The following is a 22,487-nucleotide window of genomic DNA, read 5'->3' on the forward strand; positions in this document are numbered from 1 at the left end:
GCACAAAAATAAGAGGCCAAACTCATCCTCAGTGGAAGTGCACTTATTCTTGTGAATTTATACCAGGAATGACTTTATCGTCTTGTGTTCAGTAAAAATAAAGAAACATAATAACATTTAAATAAAATTATTGCATCTGCTAAATTCCCCAGCCCACAGAATTTATGGCCTGCTGTACTACTTTCCTGGCCAGCAGGTGGTTAGACCTTCTGTTCAGCTCCAGAGTTTGAGAGCCAAGCAAACTGGTATTGAATGCTTTCTGCCTGTCCAGAGGCAAAATAAGCAGGGAAGAAAACACAGAAATGACAAAGATTTAGGAGATAAGGGGGAGCTTAGAACCCAAATAGTATCCATGCAACCCTATCTGATGGAAGCATTAGGAAGGCAATAAAAAAAATCTGTGACCCCCATCACACCCTGAAGGCAGCACAATGACATTTTCTCCTCCCAGCAGTGTTGGTCTCTAATAGCATAAATTCCTTTTGCAGCAAAAATGGAAACGAAGCAGGTACTAACTTACAAGATCACAACCTTCCTTCTTCTCACAGCTGCTATGAAAAAGAAGAATTAACCAAAAGAGGTAGTAGATAAATAATGTTTTAACCATAAAACACCTGGATGTACTGCCTCGTTAATCTGAGGTGAAGACTTCAGCCCACCACGCGCTAACTGTTCAGTGAGTAAGTGGAATTATTAAAACACTCGCAACGATGTTGAGCGCTGCTGCAAACAAAGAAGAGGCTTTCACTGCTGGATGAATGACACACAACATTTTGTTTGAACGTGGCTCTCTTAGCCAGGCACATTGCTCATAAGTGCAGTATCACCAGGTGGGGAAACAAATACTTTTTCTTCTGCTTTAACAGTATGTCACAGACAGGCACACGTTTCTTTTCAAGCACGCACCAGTTGTGGCCTGCACACAGAGGAGCTGCCAAAATCAACATGGGTCTGTGGCAGACCGAGGGATTTTTCTACTAAAGCATCAATGCACTTGCCTTCCTGTATCTCAGTGTAAGGCCTCCTTGCAGCTAAGATTCACAAGTGAAAAATCAAAAAAATGGACACTTTAGAGTTTACTTTTAGGCTGATAAGAGCTCTTAAACAAATATTGTCATTAGAAATGGTTTGGATTTACACTCAAATCACTGGTTTCAAATGAGGGCTGTTTCATCCATCAGCATTGCCAAGGAATTAGAGAATTATCTATCTTCCAGAATTTTATGGTGCCTCGTACATGTATCTTGTCCTCTGCATTTACATGAAGTTTGCTAAGAAGTCTGTGCTAATTTGTACAGAAATACATGCTAAACCAACACATTACCAAACAGCTATGGCAAATCAAAGTTTTTTTTGTGCAGAAACACAGCATCACAAAAGATTGTGCAACCCACTGTTTACAGAAGGACCAGCTCCCAAGCTCCATTAGGTTGCTCAGAGCTTTGTCTTCCCTTACCAGAATACACAGTTTGATCCCTGCAGGGCTCCCATTCCTATAGTATTTAAGATTTTTTAAAGTCTTAAAGCAATTACTGTGAGGTGTTTTCTGTGGATAGTATGTACTGGAGCTGGCCTTGTTTCCTAACACTTCCTGACCCAGAGACTGGCAACTACTAAATGCTTTTGCTTTTTTTTCTCATGAAGAAGAAATTCTCCCAGAGTAAATTTAGGGAAGAAAATTAAATAGAATAACCAGACTCTCTCCATGGCTGTGTTAATTACTAATACATGTGTAAATTAGGGGAATTAGTAAAATAGACTGTTTGCAAGTAAAGCCCATTTTTCCCTGCATGGTGGGCTCTGTCAGACTGTGCTCTCTCCTTTCCCAGCTAATTTATTATTCAACAGCTAGACGAGATATTTCACTACCTTTGCTATGCTTCCATAACATCCAGGAGCTATGACTTAAAAGGGAAGATTGGACTAAATGACTACAATTTGTCCAGGAAAAGACTGAAAAGCATGGTAGCAGTTCTCAAACATGAAAAGATCTGCTGCAAAATGATCTCTTTGTAGCTACCTGGGATAGGGTAAGAATAAATGGACCTAAACTGAAGCAAAGTAGACGCCACAAAATATTTTCTCATGGCACAAAAAGTAAGTCATTGGAGTATGTTGCTGAGGGAATCTATAAAGCATTTATCACAGGAGGTTTTTAACTAGCAGCTGGATAAACACTAGCCAGGAACAGTAAAATACGGATAGATCTACCTTGGTTCAGTGACAGAGACTATACAGCTTCTCAATACATGTCACAGCACTACCACCCTACTCTAAATTACTCTGATGACTCTTTTTTTTTCCCCATAACTATGTAAATCCCCTAATAAGAAGATAATGAGTTGCATATTTGAAGACAAACGTAATTTTGTTGATATATATGTATATTTTTAAATGAGAGGCATTAGAAAAAAAGAGAGGATCCAGCTTTACTATTAAATGCTGGGCAAGTTTTTAGAAGTGGTAATCAGAAAGTCCAACTTTTGATTTCTAGGAAAAGCACATGCTATTATGAAAATAACTGGAGAACAAATAAAATCATCTAGTGACTTTTATAGATAATTTTCAGAGCACAATAGTATCACATGGTAGACTGAATGGATGTGGTAGCATTATTAACACACATTAACAACCTTGTAGGACAAGTTGCCAATCCTAATTAAAAAGGCAAAGATTTGGTATGCACCTAAAATCTTCTTTGACTAAGCAGCAGTTGGCAAGCACCATAATCTCAAATCACTTCTTGTTAGTAAAGACAAATGATTAAGTACTGATACCAACAAAATTTTGGGCTGGGTTTTGGCCATCTTTGAAGCAGAGTCTGCTTGTCACAATTGTGAATGACTGGATAATGGCTTTAAATATCAGCTGGCTGCTTTTGGTACTATGCTTGTCACTTCTCTTTCACTTCTTTTCTTTTCTGTTACACACTGGACGATTCATCTGTAAGGTTTTATTATGCTGCATTTGGTTGTTTTGTTCTACCATACTACAGCAGCTTTGGCAGGCAGACAACACACAAATGAAATTATTGCTAATATTATTACTAATGGTGGTATTTGAGGCTACCATGGAAATGTTAATTGTGTTGCAGAATCCAGAATTTAGATGCCATTTAATTCAGATAATCTGGCTGCAGAGCACCATGTGGCACAGAAAAGATGGCCTGCTAGGACCAGTTAGCATGGTCTGTTTTCAGTGTAAACTTTAATTTAAGCACAAGACTACATCAAATGTTTTGAAATACACAGGAAATGAATTACCTTTTTGGTCAGTGAATCATCTGAATCTGACGGCATTCTTGTAGACACATGAAAAATGATTTCCACGGTAGAGGTAGCATAATAGGGTGCTGTTTGTCCAGTGCTGCCGTTGCGCTGCAGGCCACCCATAAATCCACCATGTGTTGAGAGATCAACCTAAGTGATTGAAAGTCATAATTAGAAGAACCATTCTTTCTTAAAGACTGACAAATAACCCTACTTATTAATAAATCAAGACCTGGCAAGTTTGTTACCATCCCAGACACAGAGAAATCTTTCCATACAGGTTCATGATCTTAGCACTAGATCTGTTGGTTTCCCATTCCTGTATTTGACATTTACTGAAAGTAAACAACTATTAACTAGGTACTGTGTGATTATCTACAAGGCTATTCTACCTTTCTATCAGCAACCTGCAGCAAGGAAACAAAAGTACTGTCATGCACAGCTGCTCTAAGGGTTACACATGGCTTAGCAAGCCCACGCAAAGCATACACAGTGAGAAATAAAGTGCTAAGAAAATATAACCAGTAAGAAAAACTGAAGAAGAAAATCTTTTTTTTTTTACAAGAATAAATATTTTAGAAGAAATTACTCAAAAAGATTGTTCAGGAACAATGCCCTTCTGAAGACGAGCCTGTGTCTGAAAACTTGCGTGTTTTCCCAACTGCATCATTCTAACTGGGGATGCTACCTCTCCCTGTAGACCCTGTTTCACTTACATCCATAGATGTGAAACACAGCTACTGTGTATTTCCAGAAAACCATAAATGTTCACACCACTTAGGTTACTGACACACCATTTCACCAATGCTAACTAAATCCAAATGTTTTTGCCTTCTGTACAGAAGTCCTTTGTTTGGGTAAGTGGTCTGACCATGTGAAGAGCTCAAAAGAGCTAAAATTAAGGTAAAAATTAAGCTACAGCTTTTAACGATGCCGAAAGCAGTAATGTCCAGTGCAGCGCCACTTATCCATCAGAAACAGGAAGGATGTACAACAATAGTGCTAATAAATTATAAAATTATATTAGAAGGGACTGTACTTTGTGCATGCCAAGTGAGTGGCAGCAAACAAGTGAGTTAGAAGAACGAAGTGCTGTACGCTCTTCCTTGGATACGTGCATACAGATCATCTAAGGCAGACCTGAAAATAGCATTTGCTTCAAGCCTAAGAGGTGACAGATATTTTTTAAAAAAAATAATTAAGTACTTCATCCCATGCATGACTGCACAATGAATGAATGAGTGGTCTGATGGTTTTCTAGGCTGGACATTTTTAAGATTTGACTCAGTTTCTTCCTTAGAGATACCCAACAGCTTTCACTGGTGGAAAGCACAGAAAGAATTCTTTCTTTAGCCACTCTGGCAAAGGATCTCAGGACCTTTGTCAGAGGACAGTCTGACCAATACTGCAGCCTGATAACACTGAATGAAAACCGCCCTAAGCATTCTTATTTTCTTGGCTGAGCTAGGGATGAGTAGAAAAAACTCTTTTGTGCCAAAAGGCACAGAAAACACAGAGAGAGATATAAAGTAAGTAAAAGTTTTGAGAGTATAAAGACATGGGAACTTAAAGAATATGGGAAACTTGACTTGTTTAAAATGATACAGTTCTGGGACACAACTGGCCTGAAACTTCACATCCACTTTCATAGCAGTGTCTGCTATAGCAGGGAAAATGGAGAGACACTTTATCCCAGCTTTGCATGGCTGTGTCACATATTAGCCTCAAAAGCATCATCTTTCTGTTCTGTAATACAACATTCTTGTTGTATTACATTCCTGCTTTCCTGTTTCTGCTAGCTAACACAAATCTAAAGTAACCTACAACGTATCCTAGCTTGTAGGAACAATACGAACACTTTAATTATTTTGTAACCTGCTAATTCAAACACACAGTTTCCACAGAAACTACTTTAATAAAGTAATGATTAATAATATTTTAACATTAACTAATATTTTAGATGTTTTTAGATTAAAGCTTTTTTCATGTTAGAAGGAAAGTGTACTTACATTACCCATCATATAACTGAAATTCTAAACAGTGAACTCTGATGATGTTAATGAACTTAGTTTATAAAGAAGGTAAAAACCTTCTAAAACATCTTAAACAACATTTCACTGTTCCTGTTCAAACAGAAGTAGCATGTGGATTTATAGAATTCTGTTAAATTAAGTGATCTTCTCAGTACTGATAAACATTGCCATACATTAAAATTTATCTTTCTGTTTTGAGAATTTAAAAATATGCAATTACATAAGCAGTTTATTTTCCATTTACCTATTTTAACTGGCTTACACTGATTTTTGTAGGTTTTCAAATCAAATATGTTAGTTTGCCTAAATTTGTGATTATTACCTCCCAACCCAGTCCAGCAACAAAATCTTCATATGCCTGGCTTCCCCTTGCATTGGACAGTATTGAGCATTTGTCCTCCTGTCCTTCTGCAATGTAAAACACTGCAATCTTGTGAGTTTCACGGCTGTAATTAGATATAACAAGAAATGAAAATTAAAATAGGTTTTAGCTCAAATGATTCTTTAGATCACCTGCCCTCCGAAAGCTATGGACAGATGACCTCCTTTTACTCTACATCTGCTTCTTTTCTGCACACAAAGACATCACTTAAATTAGAAATATATATGTTCACCATTTTTTTCCCACATGGCAGAGATAGTGCAGTTTGGAGTGCAGAGCAGGGTATATTCTTTCTGTTTATCAGCAAAAGAACTGATGACCAAGTTCCATTTACAGGCTTTATCACACACATCTGTGCAACCTTGCTGAAGACGGTAAGATTGCACAGGTGTTAATGAGAACATAATTTGATCAACAGAATTTTAATTATGGGGTGATGATATATGAGAAAAGAAAAAAGCATATGTAGACTTTCAGCTCCTAGGTTAAATTTTACATGACTGACAGTTATAGTTGGCTCCTTAGACAATGAGTGGATTGGGTATGAAAATTGTTGGGATGAAAGAAAATCAGAACTCTACAATACTGCAAACACTTTTCAAATAGCTATGGGCCAAGGAAATAAAATAAAACATAAAAACATAATATTCAGAAATCTATCCTGACACTACCTGGCTGAAAAAAAAAATAAAAATGGAGATTACCCCTTGAGTACCGCTCTTGACAGAGGGATCATTCTGAAGAAAAGTCTTTTGAGTGAATCAGTGCAAGGTTATCAACAAATTTTGGAACTTCTTCCCTCCCCTCTCAAGTAAATAAACCAGGAAAAGGGCTGTTGTGTCTTATTGTTCACTATTTTGAATTCTATGTATATAGTACCATTGAAAATAGCTTCTCTATTCAGTCTACGGAACTCTTTAGAAACAAACAGTCCATTTCTCATACAAATATTTGTATTGCTAGCACATGCAATTTTATTTTTTTTGATGAGGCATTTATTCTTTAGAAACCGAGTTTATCCACAGTGTGCTTAGTAAACATTACCTACCATTGGCGAGAATCCAGATTTTTCAGTTCTCTCAGTAATTTTGAATTTTTCTTAAGAATATGAAAGCTTTTCCTACAAATATATTAAAAAAAAAAAGAAGGAAAATGCAACACAGATAGACACAGTATTTTTTCATTCAAAATCCTAAGAGAAGTAATCAAACTAGCGTGATTCAAATGACTACAATCAGACCCAGAAGCAACTCAGATAATTTCAAACTGACCAGATTTGTTTGGATGACTGTAAGTCAGAAGAGCAGTGCTAGAGCAGGGAAGGGACAGTGGGTGGATCTCGATTTCTTTTCAAGGTCAGAAGCAGCAAGAGTACTGTAAACATGTTCTGAACCCTCTGTTCCTACCTTCTATCCCAGGAGTTCATTCCCAAATCATTTAGCAACAGCCGACAGAAATAAAAGGATGCTTGAGGTTCAGCAGGACACGGTTCTTCTTGACGGGCCACCTTCATACTGAAGCCTGAGCTGCATTTAAAAATATAGTCTTTTTCCTGGGCACTCTGCCTCATCAGGGCTTCGGTGATTGCATTCTCTTGTTCGTAGCTCATACCAAAGGGTGGTGGCGATGGCTCATTCAGCTTCCGCTGGGGATGTAAAAGGCATTCAGGACTAGTGTTACCAATCTTCTCCAGCAACTTGTCAAGAACATCTTCTCCTTCTTCCACATGAGAAATGTCTTTATGGGAACTGAACTGGTGCTCAGGGTTGCCTGAAATCACAAATGAGCTCGGAGTACTCTGCCGTGGAAGGCAGCCCTCCAAAGGTCCATATAATATTCTGCCATCCCAAGAGTACTTCCCTGAGATATCTCTGACAATTACCCTCACATCTGAGGGGGCTACTGCTGGCTCAGTGTCCTTCTTCTTTTCTGCAGGGATCTGGAGGTATGATATAAGAGTACTGTCATTAAACACAAAGAGCTGCAAGTTGGGGCTCCGGAAAACTTCTGATGACAGCTCAGAAGATTCCACATAGGAGTTGTCATGATTCTCACTAAGGAGACTGTGAAGGATGGCAGGACCTCCGCTGAGTGGGTAGTGGCTCAAGTGGTTCACCAGATGAGTCATAACCATGCGTGCTGTTAAAGGTATTAATTCTAAGTTCCTTCTTCTTTTTTCTAAAACAATCAATAAAGAGATTACAGATCAGTAAGAGCAGGAAGAGGGAATTAAAAAGAGCATCTGCAATTTTCTGAAACATTTTGAAGCTTGCCTTAGTTGTCCTCCAAATCATTCATTTTCAGTAAATCGTTTACAACCACTGCACAAGAAATTCTATGCACCACATGTTCTACACAATTTCTTTGCATGTTTTTTGCAATTCTACGCAAACTCAAACCAGAGATGCAACTGGAAAACAGTGCTTCTCCAGCTTTAGCAGTCATTTGAGAACAGCATCATGGAAAAGTTCATTGCATCAGGTGAGAGGAGATTTTCTGGATCCACAAGCCCCTCTCACATCGCAGGCAAATACATCACAGTTATCTCATGAACCAGTGGTGCTCTAGAGTTACGTTGTGCCTCCAGTTCTCCTACTGGAATGTTATTCCAGAATTATCTCTCTCTTATAGCCAGAACTTTCTCATTGCCAGTCTATTTTTTTTCATATTCAGCTTAAATCCATTTTTATTTAGCTTATATTGTTTTCCTCTTTCCTTGGCATTTATAGTTTCAAATACACTTTCAGACAGCATGCATATCCCTTTTCAGCCTTCATTTTGCTAGACCTCAAAAGCCAAAATTCTTCAGCCTCCCCTCTTAAAAAGTCTCTTTATTCTTTACCTGAATTCCCTGCTCCAGTTTGAATTAATCTTTTTTTTTCAGAAACAATTAAACCGAAGCATTTGTAGAGCACTAACACACCCGAGATGAGAAACACCTTGTTCTACCTAAAATGGCAAATGTACCTGACACATAACTTTTTCTTTCTGCTGTTCACAATATGTCCCTAATCAGCGAGAAATCTGTGTAAAATAGGTTTTTAGTTATTTTTTTCTTGTTTTTTAAACTGAAAACACATATACCAAAAAAAAAAATAACAGGAAAACAAGCTGTAGAACTCAAAAATAGTACAGTAATAAAATCTGAAAATACTATTTTAGAGCATCATTGCAAACCCAACAGTAGCTCACACTACTTAATATTGCATCTTTACTTTGACCCTTCTGCAAAAATATACTAATGCATATTAATATATTATTTATAATATATGTAATCCATTGTTTTTAAAGTTTTTAACAAGTGTTTGAAATAAAAGTGGTCTCTAAGATAGAACACTCAAATATAAATTACTTCATATGCTTGGATGCATACCCAAGGTGATTTCATGTAGTCTGTAACATGATGCAGCTAGATCCAAATTATCTTTTCACTTTTGACACAGGTTGAATTGTGAATCAGCAGGAACAGCTTATTTATGCAGATTCATAATTTGGTTCAAATCACACATGTCCTTCCAAAACCACTCAGAATAGGTAAATCATCTGTGACAATGGATTCATTTCTACTGAAAAATTCAAAAAGGCAGCTGCATGCTTCTGAAAGAAGCTTGATCTTAGTTGTTGAAATTCTCTATACCAAATTTTAAGTCATCCCGAAGGCAAAAACAGATTCTCAGTCTACTCAACACCTGCAGAACTTTTGCACTGTATGGCACCACAATGTAATTTTCTTTCTCCTGTGACAGTGCTAAAGAGCATCGTCAGCAACAGATTCTCTTACAGAGGCAACAGCAGTTCATAAAATAAATATATTAATTAAAAACTTCAAGGAGTAATTGCTGCATGCAGTAAGATAAGCACATTTGCAAGGGAGAGATGTAACCTGGAAACTTTTGTTTCCTAGCTGCTGCATGTAGACATGCTGGTCCTCATCACTGTAAATTCTCTTACCCTCAGCAACAGTAAGCAGGTTGCCCAAATCTGTGACAGAGTGGCACAGGGCTGGCTCAGAGCTTGTGACATTTCCCAGTGGCAAGAAAGGGTCATAGTCACTAGACGAGAGATCCGCAAGACTCAGAACGTAATGGCTTTGCTGAGTATACGTACTGGAGCCATTCACACAGCAGTGCAAAACCTGCGAGCAGACAAGCACAACACTGAAGGAGCAATGAAGTATATGCCAAAGTACCCACTTATACAGCAAGGAGTGACCCACCATGATTTTACATTGTGAAAGCCAGCCCCTGCTACAAAAAAAAGCTCTGTCTAAATTCAGTGTTTTTAAAATAACTCTCTTTTTCATGACCTATTCTGTACTTTAACAGCCCACTTAAGGACTTATTTTGTATTTTAACACACCACTCCAAATAATTCAAATATTTCTGCCAAGATTATTTTCCCTGGCTTGTTGTTTTGAGTATTTTGCCTTTCTCTTTTCACTGCCCTCTATGTTGCATGTCTACCTCAAACAAACTGCTTTTCTTCCTTTTCAAGATCCTTCACATTGATCTTATCCTCTTAATATTTTAAATTCTTCACGTCTCCCCTGTATGACTCTGCTCACACTTTGTGTTTCTCTACAGCTTGATAAAAAATGCTTCTGTGACTAACAGGATCTGTAAAAGGCATCTTTAAACATCTAGATATAATAAATCATGTGCATTCCTCATACTCACTCTATAAATATAGTCCAGTAAAGGAGCTTTGGATGCATGTTGATCTTCAAGGACACCAGCAGACACTGGCTCCAGAAGCACTTTCATGGGTAATGCCATGCACCAATCCAACAAGCAAAGTAGCAGTGAAACTATAAACTAAACAGAAACATGTAACACAGTATTTAGGTATTATCTATCAAGCTCACACAAACTTAGAGGTACATTTTTAGAAGTTTAAAATAAGACTTTGTTTCAAAGCCACTTCATTTAATGAGTAGTTCAAACAGCACAAAGAAAGACAGACACTGCTCACTTCAGCAACAAACCTTTTTATCTGCTTCCACAGAGGAGTACTCCGCGCTTGGCAGAAGAAATGCAATAGTGGCCAAGAGGATCTATGTTAAAAGAAACAGAATTACAGAAAGACATTTATCTTCTTTCATTACAAAGACAGAGAACTAACTTCACTTGAACAGGGCCTGAAAAAGGTTAAATTCTCTTAAGAGCATCTAACTGCTTTTGTAAATAAATGTCCAAGTGAAACAAAGTTTCACTGAACATTTTAAAAATACATGACTACAAATGAGAAATGCACACTGCTCCTAGGATTACAGCAAACCTAACAATACTTGCAGAAGAAAGCATTAACAGAAAGCTATGGTTCCAGCAGCTTAAGTAAGGAATTAGGGGAACTTCGCACACAATTTCCATAAAAATGGTTTAAAGAAACTGACATACTTCAGTAATTTTTCTGGACAGAGAGGATTCATACTTCTGCAGCTTTTGCCAGTAAGACACTAGCAGTTGAAGAACATCACAGGCTACCTGAGCTACCACTTTATTAGAAAACTGTAAGAGAAAAAAAGGTAATTAAAAACAAATAAAATATTTAGCTATCATACAGTACAATTAGTTTTTCTACTTCTTAAATCATTTTACATCTATAAAAACAATTCAAAATGTTAATGCCACAAAATCACACAGTCAGCATTAGGAAACAGCAGACAACATTATTGACATAATCCTAGCTTGGTCCACTGTGGTAGGGGTCTTTAGGTGCATAATCACATCCTATGTTTGCAAATATTTTGCACTTTTATATAGGATGTCACCTTGGCCCCACTGAAGAACTATACATATACTCCTTGGCAACTTCATAGGAGCCATAAGGATCTGAACCACGCTCACTAGAGATAATGAGCTACTAATTACATGTAAAGGTTCAGAACCAGAAGGTATCTTTTAGAAGATGACCAATGTCATATCACTAATACTATGGAAAGACCCCCAAGCAACTTCTTGTCAGTGGTTTATGCAATGAAAAGAAAAACCAGCACACTGCACTCCATATAACCAGCAACTGTTTCAAAAAATAAAATGTCTATCAATTACAGAGACCACCTCAGTACTACCTTTAGTGTCACACCTATGACATTGATTGCTTCCTTCACTTGGGGGTGATTTGTACACTGCATTAGTTCTTCACATATCCAAACTCCAAGGCCACAAATGGCTATGCATCTTTTTTAAAGGGAAAAAAAAAAAAAGAAGTCAGAAGTTTTAAAAGTATCTTGTCTTCATCTACACTTCATTCTTTCCAAATTTGCACTTTGGAAGGTAACCACTCCTCCACCAGACAGCAGCTATCACTGTACGGTAACACTAGACAGCTATTAATAAAAAATCTCAAAGGAACAGTGACTTTTCATCAGTCAAATAAAAAAGTTAGAAAGAAACCAGTTAGAAATAAATCAGCACTGCAAAGATGTGATTTTTTCCAAATTTACTTTTAAGTAAATTCAAACAGAGCAGAATTTTGTAAGTTCTAGGCATTTAACCACAGCATATACCATCTTTGGAAACCAGGAATATTCCTTGAAATCAAAGACAATATAAGCAGGCCCTGTAAAAACAAAAAGCAAACAGGGAGGAAAAAAGCAATAAATGAAGAATGTGCTCTCTTCTCCCTCACACAGTAGGTCTACATCTTCACAGCACAGAGCAGACCTCATCACAATGCCACAGTAAGGAACTCAACTCAACAGGGTCAAAAAATAAGGCAGGAGTAACAAATCAGCTGTACAAACACAGAAAAATATGTAGGGAGAAAGTTTTTCCAATTTTCCCATTTTTAACTTCATTCAATATTTTACCTTGCAGCTTCACTTGGCTCCTCTGTAGCATTCTTCAATAAAATATTTATGAGGTAACACTAAAATGATAAAATAAATCAGAGTAAGTGTCCTTTTCATACATGCACTTTATTTGAACTTGTTTAATTTTGACATAGTTGTAAATGAAACGAGTTTTAAATCTTAGTCTATTCTTAAAGGACTTTAACTACATTTTGTTTACTATTTTTACCACAATTTTATTTCATCAAAAGAAGATTGCTTACTGATTGCACTTCAAGTATACAGACCCTTGCAGATGAAACTAATCAATCCAAAATCATGTACAGGCAGCAACGTGGAAATCAATTCATTTTCAGAGTTGGAAGGTGTTTACTATGAGTGTTCAGCACTTGATAATACAAACTATGGTGTACAAATTTTCAGCAAGTTAGATTTTGACCCACAAAAAATCAACACAAAAGACTTTAAAATCTAGCCTGCTTTAACACTCACCTGATGAGACTCTGGGGTGTGATAAAGAAATCCAGAATGGAAGCACTGGAAGAATGTTTTGCATTCTGTCCATTTTTACATTCTAAAGCCACACAAGGAATTCAGAAATTCCTCCCCAGTTTTAGCTAATTTTCCACAGTGGATCAGCATGGTGTCTCAAGTTTATCAAGGAGCAATAGAGGTTTGTACAAGGGCAACCATCTGAGCAGGTTCCATCAGCTAGTGATGCTCTAGGTCGTGTTTGTTGGGGTCTTTGTGGGAGGGTGTGCATGTGTGATTTTTCCTTTCAATGTTATTTTTTAAGGTCATTAAATTACAAAGTTTTCCACTGAGCAAAATAATTAATATTGCAGGGTATTTCACTGAAGTTAATGCCTGGGGAAAGACCATTCATATTAAGCTAATGGTTCTGTGTAAGAGTGGAATCAACTTAGCATTTTACTGTAATACCAGTAAGGCAGAAACCGTCTCCCCTCATACACACTCCACATCTCTTAGAGAACAACCTAATATACATAGATGCAATGAATGGGCACTTTAAATAATACCACGTCCACTGTTTAATGAATCGATGTGACAGGCATCTGGCTGGAAAACATAGCATTTGATCATAGCCAGTTCACTCTCCTTGAAAATAAAATGTAATTTGTACTATCTAAGCTTTGCTAATTTTATGGTGCATGTTAGGAAAAGCAATGCTTATCAAGTAAGTACATATAATGTGCGCAGTTGTGGGATTTTGATGAGAAGGAGGGATTTATTATTTAAACAAAAAGTGTACAGTAAAAAATAAGTGATTAAATAATAAAGATATGTTAGACTTACTAATTAAATGTGGCTTTACCTTTACATCTGCACTTCCCGCGATGATCTCACCAGCTTCTGAAATGGGCCGCAAGAGTGGGATTTCTTGGTAGATATTTGGAAAGCAAACAAGAGAACCAAGGATGGTATGAGCTTCTGAACGGGGAGCCTAACGAAAGGAAAAGTAAACAAAAATATTTTCTTCATCAAGTTATGAAAATAACATAAGCTGTGAGGCTAGTGTATATTACTGCAAATACTAAAAGTGCTGTATTCACAATACAGTGCAGAAAGTGTCCTGAGGAACATGTCCTGAGTAGCTTTTCCTTTAGAACTACTGCAAAATGAGCACTAAAGCAGTGACTAGCAAACGTTTCTTTGTCTGTGCTTTTTGCTGCTGTGTTTTTCTTTTTTCTGGTGCAGAACTCCTCCATCAGTGTGGATCTGGCACTACTCATGCTTTTTTTGTAACACTGAAAATACATTGCACACTGTTTTATGCTTATAGGAGAAAAGAAAGGTGTTTTGTGTTTGTTTTTTTTTAAGAACTCTTTCAATGGAAAGTCAAGCTTTCACTTCTTATTCGCATTTTAAGATTTATCAGAAATCAGGCTGATCAGCTTTTTCAGAGATGCCAGAAAATTAATGTCTAAGCGCTGAGGGACAATGCAACCAGACTCGCTGTTTTGTTTCTGCTTCAAGCTGGGAGATCTGTGTCCCCGTGCACCACCGTCTGCTCAGAAGCACAGACATCATGAGCAACAGTAAAAACATGTGGCCAGAATGGATCAAAAGGTCTCCCCTAAATTGCGGTTCCAGTGCTTTCCTGTTTTTTTTTCCAGGGCTGTCACATCATTACCCTTATTTTGGCATCCACCATTAATTTGCTGGTTTATTTTACTTCATTAATTTAATGGTTTAGAATCCCATTTCTGTTAGCGTTGATACTTCGTAAAACATTCTGCATTACAAAACAAGTTCCATATCTCAATCCGTGAAATCATCTCAGTGAAAAATGCTAACAAGATTCTAAGACCCAAGTCCTGCTTGTAGCACACAAACACATGGCAGCATTGGTGAGGATATGATTTCTCACACTTTGGCCTTTTGATGAAACACCTCAGCAATGCTAGTATATCACCTTATCCCCCAGTTTCACACATCAGCTGCCATGGTATCTGCCCCCCAAGAGCCCCATTTCACCTTGCACTAATAAGTCTGCACCTGTTAGAGTGGAGACATCCCAAGCTTGTTAGCAAGCGGGCTCCCACAGGCCGGGCACAGGGCATTGCCATACTCACCTCCAGCATGTCTGCACTCAGCACTCTGGCTGCTGCTGTAATGAAGTCTCCTATCAGCATCGTAAAGCCAGGTAGGCCCAGGAAGAAAAACCAAGGTGGGCAATGCTTTATGACAGTATTCAAGATATCCTGAAAAATGAAGATAAGTTACCTGTTTGAGTAAAAAGATTAAAACAAAACAAAACAAAACACCAAAACAACAACAGGAGAGTTTAAGAGGATTTAACTTTGTAATTCACCAGTTCCCCACTCATCGAAGTGATGTTTCCCAGAGCCACATGCCTTGTCGCATAACAACTGCGGCTTTCTTTTGCATGTACATTTAGTAAGAAAACGGCATTTTGTATTTCAGTGACATTTGCACTCTTAAATTCCTATGAAAAAAACAAACACCTATGTCTCTTCATGTCTAAGTGTAAAATAACTGTTTGCTTGTGAAACAAGACTTTGGATAAAGCAAGACATCCAAACTGTTAATCAATTTAAGACGAAGTTTTACACCATCCCAAATGAGGTACCTCCTAAAACAGTATTACTCAGAATTCTGTAGCCGTAACAATAATGAAATGACACAACTTACTGTCGCCTTTCACCCAAAGGAGCTTGAAGCACTACCTGACAGCAGGTAGCTTACACCTGTTAGGCTGCTCTAGCACATACATTTCAACTACACTGGGCTGGCTGAGAAGCAGTGATGTCAAATGCAAGAAGTGATTGCACTCAGCACAGTAACAAAGATAAACCTATAGTAACTAGATTGCTACTATTTGCTATTCTAAATAACTTAATTGCAAGTACAGATAAGCCTTGGGGGGAAAAAAAAAGATTAAAGACTTTTTGCTGAACTTTTAAAGAAAGTTTTCTTACTATTTTTTAAGAGGTTGCACTGTACTTGTAATACTAGACCACCAGCAACAGCTTTGCTCTCATAATTACCCCATGACACAGACCATATTTGAGATAAGCATTTCGAATTTAATCCTTCCTCATGTTTCAATTCTTCACAGTCTCTTCAAATCAGAGAAAAGTTCCTGCATTTAAGACTTTCTTTCTAGGACATTTCAGAAGGCTTATAATTAGGCTCAAAAGCTAAATTATCCTTACCTAGAGCATTACATTTGCAGAAGAACATGCTACAGTTATTTCTGTATTGAGTAGAAAATTATTTTTCTTCTCAATAAAATTTAAAAAAAAATTGTGAAGGAAAACAATTGTCAGTGTCCACCCTTACTGCTTTTATGATGTGTGAAAGATGGTTTGAATGTAAATTTTAGTCTGAAAATATGTCTTTATGCTCACTTTCTACATCAGAAGCTAGAGAAGTTAAGCTGATTTTTCTCTGTTTGAAGATATGCTTTAGCCACACTGGTATTTTCTCAATGTACTGCTCAACACCTGGGCAAAACCTATTTATTATTCTGAAGTATTTACAGCAGTAACATCCTACAAAATAACAGTGTTATATATTTAAAATATTACCAAATAAATATTCGTTTTTAACATAGTACAAGATAATGCTTCCACTTTCCTGAATAAGCTAGAATGCCACTCGAGTTAATGTTTAAACTAGTTTTAATCACTTCCTTTGATACATTTTAAAGTCAATATCAGTCAATGCAAACATTCAAAAAGAAAGAACAGATGGATGCAGCAGCTCATAAAGTGGGTGGTAAACTCACGCTCCAAGCAGAACAAAAGACCCACCTTTTCATAATTAAGGGGCTGATTAACGCACCTCACTCCTCGCAGCACAACACACCTGTAATTACGAATGGAGCCAGGTACTGAGATGTGTTTGGTCTCTGAATAATTGGGCATCAAACCATAGAGCAACAGATGGGAGTACACTTCTGTTGACATATGCCACAATAAAAGAGCCTGTGCTAACCTGGCTTAAAAGGTAACAGAACATAGGAAGTACAAAGACCTGCTACAAACAACTGTGTTAACTCCTGTCCTTGTTCCATCAATCCCATCTGTTAAATACCACTGTAACGATCGCCTTGCATCATCAGCTCTTAGCCATGGTCATTGAACAGAACTCTTAGAAAATTAGGATAAAAAAATGTAATTGTAGAACTGTTGTTTTAACACCTTAATACCTATAAGCTTACAGCACAGCATAAATAATGCAATTTTTCACATATGCTGTGACAACACATTCACTACAGGAAGCTGCTAGAGTTCCGTTGCATGGATCTATTTGCTGTTTATGAGATGTACAACCACTAAAAAAAATACATTTTTCATAGTTAGAAGGCAAAAACCTTTGGAAAGTTTCTTTTTGGAAAGCTAATGAAACAATCCTCAGCTTTTCTTTTTTGTTACGTAGAAATACAGACCTTCTGGCACAGATCATATGCTGCGATGATACAACAGACTCAGAACCAATAAAAGTTAGCACTGTGCACAAACAGCCTAGTTTTCCATTAGTTTCCAGTGCCATTTTTCACCTCAGGCACTTCACTCAGTATTAGTTTGTGACAGCTTTAGTGACTTCATTTAAATTAGTACAGGGCAGAATACATCCTGAACATCATCTTGCTCTACTAGAGCTTATTGCAAACAGAACAGATTGGAAAGAAACCACACCTCAGGAAGGCGTTTGCAGGTAAAATTTGACAATTTTTCTACTGTTTCCCAGAGAGCACACTTTCATGCACAACACAGCTAACAATAAAACCATGACTTCACGTATTAATTCAGTAGCATTGCAAACTTATCAAAAGATTCAGGTTTATGAGAAAGTGGCCCAGTGAGAACATACGTCCTATCAGTGATATTGCAAAAATCAGGTAATTCAAACAGAGGCATGTTGTTTCCTTCCCTTTAAAGCACTGTTCTATAAATGTAAACTGTGTTCAGCAGCTTACAGCTTAGTAAATGAATCACTTTAATTGAATGCTATGTACACAGTAACTGGAAAAACACAAGCAATAAGAAAAACATATGGTGATGGCAATAGAAATTGGTTTACTCATTCTGTACAGTGTTGTTTCTTTACTTCTTTCATAATTGACCTTTAGAATGATAAATGTGTAAAATAATTTTGGTTTATTATGGCTCCGAACCTTTCAGCAATTACACAGAATGAAAATTTAAAAGGAAGTATTCATTCTGGAAGCATTTCAATTGTTTACATAATTGCACAGCTATAATTTAGTGTTCATGTTGTTAAAGAAAAGTGAAAAAAAAGGACCATTATGGACTATTTCAATTCAAAATGATGCTCTGTAGCGTTAAAAATGGGGAGGAAGGGAGAGAAGGGGGCAAACACACACACATCTGTTTCAAATGGATTAACCCTATAAAAGGCATAATATTTCTGTATAGGGTAATCTAGTAATCCAAATAATTTGGTCATAAACATCCAGTGAGTAAGTGGAAAAAAAATTCAAGTTCACTGAAAGGTTGATTACAAAAATATTCTTCACCTAATTTTTGTTCAAGGTTTTGCAGATTACAGGTGTAACAAAATAGCCTGCCATCTGCCTTCCTCATGTTTCCAATTGTCCCTCAACAGGAACAACATGGATTTTTTACTTCAAGTTCACTCTGTTCTTCCCAGAGACATACCTCATTTGGGGCTGAAATTTACAGCACAGAGAAGATTATTAATTTAAACAGGACATAAGTGGTAAATCCTTCATTTTCCTTTTATTTTAAAGTAACGACTGATTCCATTTACTTATTCCAAGCTCTCCCAGCTGGCATTACATTTTAGGTAAGAGTTAACTTGTCAAAAATTAAGTTCCGATAAAAGTTTGTGAAGAATTTTAACACACTCAGAAAGCACAGGACTGCTTGTCAGAAAATCTATTTCAATCTGTCATTTAAACCTAATCTTCAAAAAAAATTATCTTTGCTGAAGTATCTTGTGATTAGATGCAACAGAGAGAGAGACTGAAAACCAGAATACATGTAATATATTGGATTTGGAAAACAGATGACAGATTATCGCATAAATTACCTGCTGGTAATTGTTACTTGCCCCCAAACTACATTAGAAAGCTCTTTTAAAGGTACATTTGGAACATAAAAACAACCTTTGTGCTCATATGGAGAAGTGCCCAGATGCCTTATTAACAGAGATCAGACAAATATCTTAAGTGAACAGAAGTTTGTCCCATTTTAAAGTATGTTTGATATTTCTATTGCCTACTGCCTGAAATGCTGAGACAGCTTTGTGTTGGCAGACAGACTTCTCCCAAACACCTGTGGCAGGACCACCAGGGAGTCTGGCAGTGAGATGCCAGCACATGGTGCCAACCCAGCTGCAGTGCTGGGGTGACCCCCTCATGGGGAAGGTAGCTTAGGGACGGGATGATGAGCAGGCATTTGTTAGAAGAACACACAGCTCCTACAGTTGGCATTACCTGGTTCTGCCTTTCTTCCAGTCAATCCTAGCAGCTGTTTTTCTCCAGCACTGCCAGTGTATCCTCCTGGTGTGGGTGAGCAGAGGGGCATGCAGCGTCTTCTGAGAGAACTGCTCACCCAGTACAGAGCAGGTAAATGTTCTGCAGAAAGGCAGATGTGGGGGAGACTACAGAAGGAGAAAATTGAGGTAGCTACTGGAAGGTCACAGCAAACTAAAATATGTGACTCTAAGCCTTATTATCTAAAGACTATGTTATGATTTTTTTTTAATGGCAGTCTGGAGAGAAATGTAAATATGTGCTATGGTTTCTGAGATGTTGTATAACTAAGAGTCCTCATGTGAAACACTATCAGACAGAAATCTAGGCAAGAAGTACTTATCCCACTGCATACATGAGGGAAGCTCCCATCTACAGTACCTTTGGAAGACAATGCCCCACACAGCTACCACACATCCCAGTGCACAGCACCAGTGATCTCGCAGCCATGAGTTGAACACTGCTTCTTGTTGCAGAGTAAGAATTTAACAGAAAGATATAAAAGCTTACAAGCAACTCTATTACAAAATGTTCCATATTATAAATCAGCAATCACACACAAAACTTCAATCTTGCCATACTCTGCATTTCTACATGAGCTTACTTTGAAACTGACAAAGTTTTCTTTCCACAGTAAGCAACAGTTTATTTTAAACAAACTAAGGGGCTTATAGACAAACATAACATATATTAATATATCATTATCATTACTGGTAAATTATTAAATCTAGCTCCTTTCTTATACCACTAAAAGGACCAAGCTAAAAACGTGGCTGTTAACTTCTCCATCTTCAGCTGCACTGCATGCATGTGGGCTTATGCTATTCTGCATAGCAAAAGAAGCCAGGTCTCTGTGTGCTGAAATTCAATCACCAGGGACATCTGTCAACTCATTTGGATCTGGGCTTTTTTCCCCCCATATTTAAAGTTAGTACTGCATTTAGTATCATTAAACAACAAAAAGCCCTTAGTGCAGTCTTTAGCTGTCCTTTTCAGAGAATCTCTGAAGTATGTATTTTTTATTATGTTCCTTACTATTTCTTTATGAAGTAACCTGCTCCAAAAATATGCTGGCAAGCCAGTATAATTGCAGATTTACTGAACCTAATTGTTGAAACTCTCTTCAAAAGCCAGGAATATAACTATCCTGTCAGCTCACTTTTCAGATAACAATCTCTAACACTACAGGCCAAAAATGCAGTGGCATATGTTGTCAATAGCTTACGGCAAGTGTGTTAACTGATGCCAAAGCCCTGGTAGCAGGGTGAGACTCTCCCCAAAAATGACACGAAAGAGCTGGCAGTTCCAAAACTTGCAACATTTTGAAAAGCTGCCTCTTCTTCTACAGAGAATACCAAAAGTTGTAGGAATTAGAATTATCTCAATAGTTGTTTTTCTGAAAAGGGGGCTGAGTAGCATTAGTAGAATTTTGGAATAGAGTTTTAGGGTGTTTGTTTTTTTTACCAGAAAAAATAGGGAAGCTATAAAAGAAAAAGCTTACATACTTCAAGTTCATGATGCAAAAATTACTGCTACAGTAAGCAGCCAGTAGAAATAAGAAAAAATACATTTCTTTTCTACACCTAGACATTTGTGCATTGCAATATTAGAATTCAGTTGAATTTTAAAAGCTGTATGTATCATCCAAATCAAAAAATATGAATTCTTATGATTGCTGCAAGTGGGGGCTTTTCAACCCTTAAACTCACACAGTTATGCCCACCCAAGCTGCAACAGGCTCTCCTGTGGAATCCTCTAAAAATCTCTTCCCAAGAACATGCCATGATTCTCCATAGTTTAAACCAGGAGCTGGAGCAAATGCAGGTGACACCAGGATGGCTTTCATGAAGCTGCAGACTGAATGATACAGTAAAGAAATGGATGTTGCTGGGAAAGACCTAGGCATTCCTGTAACCACTGCTGCCTGGCTGAGTTGATACCAGAAGAAATACTGGATAGAAAAAGTCTGTCCTGCACAGGTGTGATGGACTAGAAAGACCCTGAAGGCATTTGAAGGCTGACAGACCTCAGTGGTATAAAGGGCAAAAGAACTGAAGTTAATGCAAGCAGTACCTCCTGCATCCTGTCTGAGTGATTCCTGATACACTGTCTTCTCAGGATTTTCAGTCAAGCTCTGGATGCAAGTGGAAACATTGCCTTCGCTACCAGGTGAAGATAGTGTATAAAAAATGAAACCATGCTCTAATTCACTTTCCTCTGTACTGGTGAGGGAGGGGAGGTGGAGAACCTGAGTGAACTTTGTTCATAAAGAGCAGTGGGAAAATCTGAACTCACTAGAGCATCAGAGAAATGCCCACTGGCTCAAGTGGTACAGGAGCAGAATTGTTGTTGCACAGTCACCTGTGCCCTGGGTTCAGGGCACTTGGCACACTGAAAGTAGTTGTGGCGCCAGGCTGTGACTTACTTCTCCCACCTGAAAAGGTGATGCAATTGTTGCAGAGAATTGTACACTTCTTCAAGTGGAGATGTTTGTTGTTTGACACTCAGACATGGATAAATTAGCCATGGCTTAGCTACAACACTGTCTCCTTTCTCATCTGCTGAACTAATTGCTAAATCTTGAACTCCAAGTATCATGGGAGCTTTTTATAAAATATACCTTTACATTGCTCTTTTATATGCTCCAGGGGACAAGTCTTCAAAACTAGGTTGCACTTTGCATGAATGTATTAATAAATGTATTATTTTGTTTTTTACCATTACCAAAACCTACACAATGCAGCAGTAATTTTGTATACTCATACCCTCAAGAGAGGAGTGAAACACAATTGAGCAATTTAGAGTAACAGGTAATGGAAACAGTGCATACATTAGAGGAGGAGGGCTGCATTCTCCCAAGTCTAGGAAAAACCTTTTTCACCTATCCAGATAGCTACGTGTATCTGGACATGTATCTACTGAAATAAATACAACTACTATCTGCTCAGAAAGTCCAATTAGTGTCTTTGGTAAGGTATTTATCTTTATATTGAAGTCC

At 37.6% G+C, this 22,487-nt stretch overlaps 1 protein-coding gene across 7 annotated transcripts in view; it reads right to left on the minus strand.

Annotated features, from left to right (window-relative positions):
- RALGAPA2 (Ral GTPase activating protein catalytic subunit alpha 2) overlaps nt 1–22,487 on the minus strand; it is a 141,596-nt gene that overhangs the window by 61,106 nt on the left and 58,003 nt on the right. For all 7 annotated transcript variants that reach the window (XM_084514277.1, XM_084514276.1, XM_084514278.1 and 4 more), the window contains 12 exons: nt 15,075–15,203; nt 13,814–13,942; nt 12,496–12,554; nt 11,755–11,863; nt 11,081–11,191; nt 10,669–10,737; nt 10,361–10,498; nt 9,636–9,819; nt 7,091–7,862; nt 6,733–6,804; nt 5,625–5,748; nt 3,264–3,419 (listed from right to left, as the gene is read on the minus strand). In XM_084514277.1, coding sequence (XP_084370403.1) covers nt 3,264–3,419; nt 5,625–5,748; nt 6,733–6,804; nt 7,091–7,862; nt 9,636–9,819; nt 10,361–10,498; nt 10,669–10,737; nt 11,081–11,191; nt 11,755–11,863; nt 12,496–12,554; nt 13,814–13,942; nt 15,075–15,203 — 2,052 coding nt within the window. The remainder of the gene's footprint in view (nt 1–3,263; nt 3,420–5,624; nt 5,749–6,732; nt 6,805–7,090; nt 7,863–9,635; nt 9,820–10,360; nt 10,499–10,668; nt 10,738–11,080; nt 11,192–11,754; nt 11,864–12,495; nt 12,555–13,813; nt 13,943–15,074; nt 15,204–22,487) is intronic.

The sequence above is a fragment of the Aythya ferina genome (genome assembly GCF_964211825.1).
Source record: "Aythya ferina genome assembly, chromosome: 3".
Classification (NCBI taxonomy): Eukaryota; Metazoa; Chordata; class Aves; order Anseriformes; family Anatidae; genus Aythya; species Aythya ferina.